This window comes from Gekko japonicus, unplaced genomic scaffold (assembly GCF_001447785.1).
Source record: "Gekko japonicus isolate JY-2015 unplaced genomic scaffold, Gekko_japonicus_V1.1 scaffold1041, whole genome shotgun sequence".
Lineage (NCBI taxonomy): Eukaryota > Metazoa > Chordata > Lepidosauria > Squamata > Gekkonidae > Gekko > Gekko japonicus.
In genome coordinates, this window is record NW_015167570.1 from 191,371 (window position 1) to 202,334 (window position 10,964).

Below are 10,964 nucleotides of genomic sequence, written 5' to 3' on the forward strand. Positions count from 1 at the left end.
TTGCAGGATATGTATGTAGACATATTATGGCATTCTACAGCCTTGTGTAGTTTAGGTACCAAGAAAAGCAATGTAAGCTGTTAGGAGTGGCTGAGTTTCAGTAATGCCCAAATGGGGGGGAAATGCCCAAGAAGATTCCTCCATAATATATCATGAAAAATGAAAAGATTGAAGGTAAAAGAAGAAAGGGGACGGCAAAGGATGAGATGGTTAGACAGTGTTATCGATGCAACGAACATGAAATTGAGCCAACTCCAGAAGATGGTGGAGGACAGAAGGGCTTGGCATGATGTGGTCCATGGGGTCGCGAAGAGTCAGACTCGACTGCGCGACTGAACAACAACAAAAATTATTCCAATCCACAGGGCATCTATTACAAACAGGTGGATGTACAACTTTACTACAATGCTAGCTGTCCCAAGGTTTTGTCATAAATGACTCCATTCTGTTCAGATGGGGAGCACAATATAAACTGAGGTGAAATGAGAGATAACCCACTGCTTCATTTAAGGATTTGCCTCTACTATAGAAACATGAAAATTGTGCTATCGTGGTACAGTAGATTTTTTCCGTAGCCGCTCCACTGAAATAGAAGTTCTGAGGGTATCCATGGAACTCACCATCTGGACTGATGGTGCTTGGCTGGGCCTCCTAAGGAACAAGTGATGGTAGACCTCCTTGGATTTCTTTTGGAAATGTTTTCCCACAATGACATAGGCTATAGGGTTAAGGCAACTGTTGCTGAAACTACAGTACGTGGCAATCTGGGTGGTCACGTGTATGGCTTCTTCAGCGGCACAACCAGAAATGACTTTGACTTTGAGTAACGTGTCAAAGAACGTGGTGATCTGGAAAGGAAGCCAGCAGATAATAAACAGAAGAAGGACCGCAAGGATCAGGGTGGTGGCTTTCTTCTCTGTCTGGACTGCTTTGAGCTTTCGAAGGTTGTTGTTTTTCAAAGCCTGGATTATTTGAACCGTACAGTAGGTAATGACACAGAGAGGCAACAGAAAGCCGACTGTGTTCAGCAGGACGTTGGTAGTCACTTGCCAATGGCTATGAAGTGGGTAATCCAGAATGCAGCCTGTGACCTTGTACTTAGGCATGTACTGTGTCGATCTGAATATCAAAACAGGCGAACAGAGGAGCAGTGCAGAAATCCAAATGATGAGGCAGTTCAATTTGGCACACAGCGGTCGGCGCATCCTTCCCAGCGTCATCGTTTTCACCAAGGCCAGGTAGCGATCGATGCTTACCATCACCAAGAGGTAAATGCTAGAATAGAAGTTCATCTGAACGATGCTGTTGACGGCTTTGCAAAGGAAGTTCCCAAACGGCCAATTAAAGTTATTAGCCATGTTAATGGCCCAAAAGGGTAATCCGCAGAGCAGCAAAAGGTCAGCCATGGCTAAGTTTGCCAAATAGATTTCAGCCACTGTGCAGCGACTCTTATGGAGGCAGAAAACAAGGAGGACAAACACATTCTCGACCACTCCCAAGGCAGTAAGAAACCAGAGGAAAAATGGCTGGGTGGCAAATAGCCACTCCCACTTTACGTGCCAGGGGCAGGAGTCATTTTGGGCTGTTGTGTTGGGCCAAACAGACTGATTCATCCCAAGCTTCCAGGTGGCTGTAACAATGTCAAGGGTGGTACTGTCTTCAGCCATAATGGCTGCTGCTTCAATGCTGGAAAGGAAAAGGGACAAATTAGACCTCTATGCAACATAACACAGAGAAAAAGATGTCACAAAAGCTAAGGTGTGGGGTTTTGCTAGGTAGGTATTTTGTGTGTGTTTTATTCCTGTGTTTTAATGTGGGGTTTTACGTGTGTGTTGCTGTAGTTCAAAATGCAGGCCTTTAGAGTATGAAAGAAGGGGGATGGATGGGTGATTGAAGTGTGTTATAATTGGATGGTAGCTGTATGCTAGGGGGCAGTAGAAAAGAGTAAGAGCCCAGTAGCTCCGTAAAGACTAACAAAATTTGTGGCAGGGTATAAGCTTTCAGGAAGCTTCCTCAAGCCAGTTCAGCAGATTATTAATGACCTACAACCCATGCTAGATAGTGACACTTCCCTCACACAGGCACTGGGAGCCTGACTTTTTCTTGCTTACAGACAGCCTGCTAACCTAAAACAACTTCTCACCCACAATGGTGTTTTTTTGGGGGGGCAACAGTGGGGGGCTTCGAGTGTCCTGGCCCCACTGGTGGACCTCCTGATGGCACCTGGTATTTTTGGCCACTGTGCCCCGGAGAAGGTGGGCGTGGGTGGGACGGGCATTGCGGAGGCTTTGGCTGCCTGGCAAAGCAGGGCAGGGCACTGTGGCGGTGCCTCGAGGCTGGGGGGGTGGGGGGGCAGGCACGGGGGCGTTCTAGAGAGTGCGTGTGCATGTGAGTCCGGTTTCCGCTGGGGAAAGGCTGCTGCTCCTTGGCAAGACCGGGGCTTCATCTCCTCTGAGGGAGCTTCTCTGCACCCCCTGATGTGTGCGCCCCTAGGCAGCCACCGAGGTTGGCCTAGTGGTAGAGCTGGCCCTGCCAATACCAAGTCAGACCATTGGTGTACCAAGGTCAGGATTATCTACTCTGTCTGGCAGCAGCTCTCCACAGTCTCAAGCAGAGACATTGCCTTCTACATATTCCTTTTAACTGGAGTTTTGGGGTATTGAACCTTGGACCTTCTGCATGCAAAGCAAATGCTCTACCACTAGTACACAGCATTAAACTCCATAGCTATTGTGAATTTCTGAGACCATCCATACAACCATTGCAGCTCACCTGGGAAATGGCTTACGAATGAAATATAACAAATACAACTTTTGTTGTAGAATTGCTGGAATTTGGACACGGCTTGGAGGCTAAACCTTGCTTATGCACTGTGCTATTTTTGATTACAAACCATGGTCCTCTGCTGCAGACTGTGTTCCTCTGGTGCTACAAGCTTTCACCCACACAAAGCTAACATCTTTCAATGAGCCAAAGAGTACCTAGCACTGGAAGACAGTGTTGTGCAACAGAGGATTGGCTGTGTGACAGATGAAGAGGGGTGCAATCAAGAGCTGATGGAGCTGAAGAAAACGTACAGAGAAATGATTAAAATGAGGAGACAGATGGCCTTTAATAAGGAATGGAGATATCTGATTCCAGCTGCTAATAACAATGATAATAAGGCCTTCTGGTCTATTGTCTATTCTGCTATAAACCCAGCCTCTAAAATCCCAAACTGTATTGCCCCTCTGACATGGGAAAACTATTTCAGGAAGCTATTCTCCGATGGTAGTGCTAGTACACCTAGTACACCCTTTATTATTCCTCTTGATGTAACAGCATCTTGGTCCAAGGTAACAATTAAGGAGGTCATTTGCCTTATCAAGGGATTAAAACTAGGAAAAGCCTTAAGGTCTGATCTAATCCTTAACAAGCTATTTAAGGGTGATCCACAATGGTAGGCCACAGTTCTGGCCCCAATTTTCACTCAAATTAACATCAGTGGACAAATACCCGATTTATGGAAACACTCTATTATTGTCCCAGTATTTAAAAGGGGTCCAGAAGTGATCCATCATGTTATTGACCAATCAGCCTTCTTTCTTCTGTAGGAAAGCTATACTCTGCTTATCTACTAAAGAAGCTCCTGGATTGGATGGAATCAGAAACCTTAATGGGATATGAACAGGAGCCTGACTTGGACGGAGGCCGCTGCGAGCAGGCACAGAAGCGCGAAGTGGTCCTGGCCTGGAGACGGAAAGTGTGACATCCGGAAAGGAGGAATAACGAAGACCAGCGCCGAAGAAGGGTCACCGCCGGACTGTCCCCTCGCAAGAAGATCTGCTACAACTAAAACAAGGGTGCCTGGTAGGCTTCTCACCTTCCCCTTACGTAAATGTGGCCCTAGATTAGGGTTGTTGTAATTTGAATTGTAAGCCGCTCAGAGCCCCTAGGGGGTGTGAGCGGGACAGAAAGTCGAATGAAATAAATAAATAAATAAACAGACAGGATTTAGGCAGAGTTCTTCAACATACAACCACTGCCTAGTTCTTTATCACCTGATTCAGAACTATTCATCCTTTAAGGGGTGGGGGAGCATCTATATGCAGTTTTTATTGACCTCAAGAAGGCTTTGATTCTATAAATCGGCACAGATTGTGGGACAAATTTAATCAAACTACTATACATAAAAGACTCCTAGGACTTATTCAACAATTACATTCAGGTTCGACTGCCCAAATACAATGTGGGTGTGAATGGGAATTTAACATATCCATTTAATCTGGAAAAGGGAGTACGACAGGGATGTTTGTTGGCACCTTTTTTGTTTAATTTATATTTAAATGACATCGCAACAATCTTTAATGACTGCGGCCATCCACCAAAATCAGCTGAGATTGGGGTGCCTATTTGGTTCTATGCAGATGATGCCATGATCTTGTCCAGAACTAGGGTCAGGCTGCAAAAGGCCTTGCAATTTTTTTCTAATTATTGTTCTTGAGAAAGCTTGGTGATTATTCAAAATCTAAGATGCTAGTTTTCACCAAGACCAGAAAATGGAACCTGTTTCAATGGTCTATCAGTGGGTCCAGTATTGAGCAAGTCAAGGCCTTCTCCTATTTGGGGATTCCCCCCCGGCAGATCCATCTTGGATCCTTCAGCTTAGATGAGCGCTTAATAAAATGAAACCATGCACAAGCAGCATAAATAGGTTGTTCGATAATAAGGGAAGGGGATTATATTCCTGGAGTGGTGCAAACTTTTAATTTGAAAGTGGATCCCCTCATCCTTTATGACTCAGCTATTTGGATTAAAGCTATCTCTGATAACATCGATCAACCCTTAGTACATTTTTTAAGGAAAATACTGAATATTCCCTGCTGTGTGTCAAATGTTGTATTGCAGGCAGAATTTGGACAGATATCAGAAGCAAGAGCATGGCTTTATGCCTTTCAACTGAGATTAAAACAGCTCTGTGCTGAAGATTGTTTGTTAGCCGCTCTAAACTGAGATACCCACAAGTCGACTTGGATGAAAGCACTGGATGAGAAACTGATGATAGTTGGAATGTCGGTTAATTATATTTTTGAGATGGGCAAATCTAAAGCATTTTCTTTGATCAAGAAGTGTGTCCTAGAAATCAATTATAGTACTCTGATCCTGAGAGCCCACAGAGTTTGCTTACCCCTATCTTTTAGTCTTTCTTTCCCAAGCTCTTTACCCCCTATGTGTACTATCTTACCATCCCATGTTACTGTAGAACTTTTTTGTTTGCAGGATTGAATATTATACCTACAGTGGTCTTACAGGGGAGATTTCTGAACAGGTCCTATTCTGACAGAATCTGCTTTTGTGGCCTTACTAGGATAGAGACATCCTTCCGTGCCCTGCCTGGATGCAGGTTCTTTGAAAATATAAAATATATTATGCCTTTAATCAACCAACTGTCCCCCAGGGCCCCTACACTCTGGAAACCCTGGCTCTTTTGCTCAGTGATCAGGATCCTAAATTTACTCTAGCAATTGCAAAATCTGTCTCAGCCCTTTTAGCCCTCACACCCAAAAAATAACAAGAAGCAAGTATCTTCTGCTGCCCAAGATCTGTGAATCAATGAGCTTCAAAGGGTATAAAAGGAAAGGAAAGAGGGGTGCAATCAGAAGCAAGCCTTAGGCTACAAGCCAGGATATCATCACAAGAAATCCAGATCTCAGTTTTGAGTGCTGCCACTAATAACCATCATTGCCTTCGTTCCATACCCCTGTGTAGAGACTGCAATTGGATTGACCAGGGTTCGTAGGCTGTGTGCCATTTAGGGTTGCCAAGTCTATCTTCGCTGGGAGCGCACGTCACCCGGAAGTGACGGGAGGACGCCAGGCATGCTGGGGGTGGGGCCACAGCCATACAAGAGGGACCACTATATTATGCCTTTAATCAACCAACTGTCCCCCTCTGGAAACCCTGGCTCTTTTGCTCAGTGATAAGGATCCTAAATTTACTCTAGCAATTGCAAAATCTGTCTCAGCCCTTTTAGCCCTCACACCCAAAAAATAACAAGAAGCAAGTATCTTCTGCTGCCCAAGATCTGTGAATCAATGAGCTTCAAAGGGTATAAAAGGAAAGGAAAGAGGGGTGCAATCAGAAGCAAGCCTTAGGATACAAGCCAGGATATCATCACAAGAAATCCAGATCTCAGTTTTGAGTGCTGCCACTAATAACCATCATTGCCTTCGTTCCATACCCCTGTGTAGAGACTGCAATTGGATTGACCAGGGTTCGTAGGCTGTGTGCCATTTAGGGTTGCCAAGTCTATCTTCGCTGGGAGCGCACGTCACCCGGAAGTGACGGGAGGACGCCCTGGGTAACGTGGACGGCGGGGTGGAGTTCCCCCCCGGGGCCCAATCCGGCACCACCGGGGAATGGACCTCGGGGCGGGGGTTTCCTTGCCCCCCGGGGGGACTTGGGATCCCTAGTGCCATTTCATATGTGTAATGTATTGAAATGATTACATGAATCACCTCATAGGACTCCCATGTTAAGCTTCGAGCCAGACCAGGGCTCCTCTGAGCGAACTTCCTATTGGTCGCTTCGTAACAGCGACCAATCAGAACGATACCATTCCCTAGGAGGGAAAGACTCCCATTGGTCTTTATTCTAGCAATCTCATTGGTTGTTATTTGTAAATAGGCGTGGCTACATTAGCCCGGTTATGTTTAAAAGGAGCATAAGCTCCCACTGTTTTCTGTTCTGGTTTCTTACTGAGTTAGTGCTTGCTCGTTACTTCCAATAAAGCTGAATCACTTGCTGAATCACTCTAAGAGTCCTTTGTTAGCGCGATCTAACAATTGGCGACGAAGGTGGGATGTTAGAGCAGGTAGGCAGCCCTGCGGACATCCACACTTCGGACTCGGAAGAAAGCGAGCAGAGCACAGCAGCCGATCCGGCGGAGGCGCCACCAGCTCCGGTGCCCAAGTCTCCCACGATGGCTGGAAGCCAGAAGTTCGAGTGCTTCGAACCCTCCTCAGAAGACTGGGACTCCTACCTGTCCAGGTTCGAGTTCCATCTGGAGACCCACGACATCACCGATGAGGCGAAGAAACGAGCATGCCTCCTGAGTTCCTGCGGGAAGGGGACCTTCGACATAGCCAGGTCGTTGGTGGCCCCAACTGATATAAAGACTGTCACCTACGCTGACATCACGGAGAAGCTTAAGGCTCACTATTCTCCACAACCGTCGGAGATCGCCTGCCGGCACGCTTTTTACAAGCGGAACCAGGCCGGAGGCGAGACCATCGCAGATTTCGTGGCGGCCCTTCGCAAAGCCGCACGGCCATGTAATTTCCACAACGTGGAGGAAGCCCTCAGAGACCGTCTCGTCTGCGGTCTCAAAGATGAAAGGCTGCAACAGAGGCTGTTCGCCCGCACCACCCTGACCTGGGCAGTGGCCTACGAAGAGGCCGTGGCCGCGGAAGCAGCGGAGAAGTCCACGAAGGAGGTCCGCCAGCGGGTGGCAGAGCCCAGTATACACGCTCAACGAGACAGCGAGGGCGAAGACGCGGATGATGACGTCAACGCGGTTCGAGGCAAGCGGACCCCAGCGAAGACTACCAACGTCAAGCCTTGCTCCGGTTGTGGCGGGAAACACCAGCGCGACTCCTGTTGGGCTCGTGATGTCGACTGCAGAGCGTGTGGGCGGCGTGGTCATCTGGCCAGAGTCTGCAGATCAGCAAAGAAGGATCCCTCAACTAACAACCGGTCAGCGCAGAGGGGCACTCCAGTCAGCACCCAAGGCAAGACCCGTTCCTCAGCATCGGAAGCAAGCTGCCAGTTGACGGCGACCTTGTCGAGCGCATCGGCCGTAAATCGCACCAGCAGCCAGGGCAAGATCACCGTGACTCCACTCCTCGACGGCCGACCCTGTACAATGGAGGTGGACTCAGGATCGTCCGTGACGGTGATTTCTGCCGCGTCCTGGCGCCAGTTGTTCCCGAACCGAAGCCGGCGGCGGCTCCAGCCTGCGGGAACCAGAGTGTCCGACTTCCAGGGCAACCGAATTCCCTTGGCCGGACGGGACTCTGTTACTGTTGAGTATAAGGGGAAATGTGTTAAACTGTCATTCCTGATTGCAGAGGGAGACCGGGTTAACCTGCTAGGGTTAGATTGGTTTGAGCCATTGGGCATTGGTATTTCTGGGATTAACAGGATGTCTGAAAATAAATGGGGCATGCTGTACGACCTGTTCCCTGATGTATTTGCCGAAGGGTTGGGGAGGTACAAGGGCCCCCCGGTTGCGTTTGACTTAGATCCGTCAGTCAAACCTATTAGGTTGAAGTATCGGAAAGTACCTGTGTCTCTCAAACATAAGGTGGAAAAAGAGATTGACAAACTAGTTGAGCAAGGGGTTTTAGAGCCAGTACCATACAGCAAATGGGAGACCCCGATCGTAACCCCTGTCAAATCAGATGGGTCCATACGACTATGCGCCGATTACAAATGTACGATTAACAAGGCGCTGCAGCAACATTCGTACCCGGTCCCGGTAATAAGCCACATTTTGGCTTCCCTGGGGGGTGGCAAGATTTTCGCCAAATTTGACCTGGCCCAGGCATACCAGCAGTTGCCTGTCACCCCGGAGGCTGCCGAGGCCCAAACAATTGTAACCCACCAAGGGGCTTTTAAAGTGAACAGGCTGCAATTCGGGGTCAACGTAGCACCTGGGATTTTTCAGGGCCTCATGGAACGTCTACTAAGGGGGGTACCTGGCACAGTGCCCTATTTTGACGACGTGCTGATTGCGGGCGGGTCTGAACAGGAACTACTGGACCGGGTTAAAGAGGTCCTCAGGCGTTTTCAAAATGCCGGTCTCAGAGTTAAGCGCTCAAAATGCACGCTCGGGGTGGAAAGTGTGGACTTCCTGGGGTTTCGCATTGACGCAGAGGGAGTCCACCCCACGGATGAGAAGGTATCTGCAATCCAAAACGCCCCCAGGCCGGTGAGTAAGAAGGAGCTCCAATCCTTTTTAGGACTCCTGAATTTTTATCATGCGTTTTTACCGCATAAGGCATCAGTGGCGGCCCCTTTGCACGCGCTTTTGCACAAGGAGGCAAAATGGAAGTGGGGGCAGGCCGAGGAAAAGGCTTTTGTGGGAGTCAAGGAGCTGCTGACATCTAATGCCGTACTCACGCATTATGATGAACACAAGCTCCTGGTGTTAGCTGCTGACGCTTCACCTTTTGGAGTAGGCGCAGTTTTAAGCCATCTGATGCCTGATGGGAGCGAAGCGCCTATCGCTTTTTATTCTAGATCACTATCTGCGGCAGAGCGGAACTATGCCCAGATAGACAAGGAGGGTCTGGCGTTGGTAGCGGCTGTCAAAAAGTTCCATGATTTTATTTTTGGCAGACGATTTTTGCTGGTCACTGACCACAAGCCGAAACCATAGAGTTTTCCCTTGTATGGCCATGGCCCCGCTCCCAGCGTGCCCGGCGTGCCCGCGTCACTTCTGGGTGACGTGCACGTCGGGGTGGAGTTCCCCCCTGGGGCCCAATCCGGCACCACCGGGGAATGGGCCTCGGGGCGGGGGTTTCCTTGCCCCCCGGGGGGGACTTGGGATCCCTAGTGCCATTTCATATGTATTCTATACAGGTAATTTTCTCCCTACAAGATGAAGTGCTACATATCGGACAGACAGGAAGTCAGGGCAGGCAGTTAAAAGTGACAAGCAAGATATGTGTTGGAAGGGCACATGGACCGTAGCATAAACTACGTAGAACAGATACAAAAAACGAGGCAGGACTACTGTGTCATTAATAATTGTGCAGAAGGGGGAATTCCCAGAACAAGTGCAGCTTTTCTCCCCCTCCCATAAGACAAGCTTCACAAGCTGAAATTTCTTCTTCCACTCAAGTGCTAAAGGCAAAAATGTCCCAGAGTCCTTTGCAGCGGGCCTCATCAAACAAACAGATTGACTCAGGAGTGTAAATGTTCATAGAGGTTTAAAAGTCTATGCGTTCATAGATGAAGAACTTAAACACAGTGCATATGTACCATGAGCAGTATAAAAAATGTGAAGTGAGTTGCTGAGCTTGGCATGTGGTGAAGAAATTGCATGCTTATTCAGCCTAGATAATCTACAATCTCACCAAGTGCAAATTGGTGCAGAAGAACTAGGGTTGCCAGGCAACCAGCAGGAGACCAGGTGGGCCAGGGACATGGGGGCATCAGTCAGCAGCAGCATGATGGCACTTCTGGCAAAATCTGGAAGTGACATCACAACTCTCTAGTTTTCAGTGATTCCTAGGGAGTGCTGGCACCACTTCTTTCCCAGAAGAGATGCCAGTCTTCTCTTGGAATCATCCATTCCGGCAACTCATAGGAAGGCATGATGTCACTATTGGGTTTTCCTGGAAGTGATGTCACGCTGTCACCAAGAGTGATTTTAAAAAAATTCATCTCATTACTCAAGGTAAAATTTGAAAAACCTGTAGAAGATCCCCCAAGAAGCTTTATTGCAAAAAATGTAGGGATCTATACAGCTCTAATAAATACTTTCACCTTGTACTTTTCTTTTTTCCCCTGCCTCAGTTCTATGTAAGTGTAAAAAAAGAACAGATCGTGACATCAGGAGTGGAATTCTGCTTCCTCAAGCATCTCAGGTATTTTTAAAAAAGAAAACCAAGTTTCTAGCCCTTCTGACTGCAAGTTGATGCTTGAAATTACATTGTCTGGTGACATCTCGGAAGGAGCGAGGCAGTGGAGTTTCAGAGCCCTCAATTAACAGATGCTAAGTAAATTATGCAAAAAGATAAAAGGCCAGGTAAATTATTCAGACTAAATGAAAACAAGTGAATTTGCATAGTGCAGAATTTTGATGCTTTTTTCAAAAAAGGAAAAGCATGGAAAAAGTAAACCATTCTCAGTCAGGAGGAGGCTCTATATTTGCATAAAGAGATGATGGGGAGGACATATTGCAGCCATTCCCTACA

The 10,964-nt window shown here is 47.7% G+C and overlaps 1 protein-coding gene across 1 annotated transcript in view; it reads right to left on the reverse strand.

Moving 5' to 3' along the window:
* Window positions 1–499: 499 nt before the first annotated feature.
* Window positions 500–10,964, reverse strand: part of BDKRB2 (bradykinin receptor B2) — a 97,337-nt gene continuing 86,872 nt past the window's right edge. Inside the window, exon 3 of the mRNA XM_015413847.1 lies at window positions 500–1,686. Coding sequence (XP_015269333.1) covers window positions 546–1,686 — 1,141 coding nt within the window. The 3' untranslated portion in view covers window positions 500–545. The remainder of the gene's footprint in view (window positions 1,687–10,964) is intronic.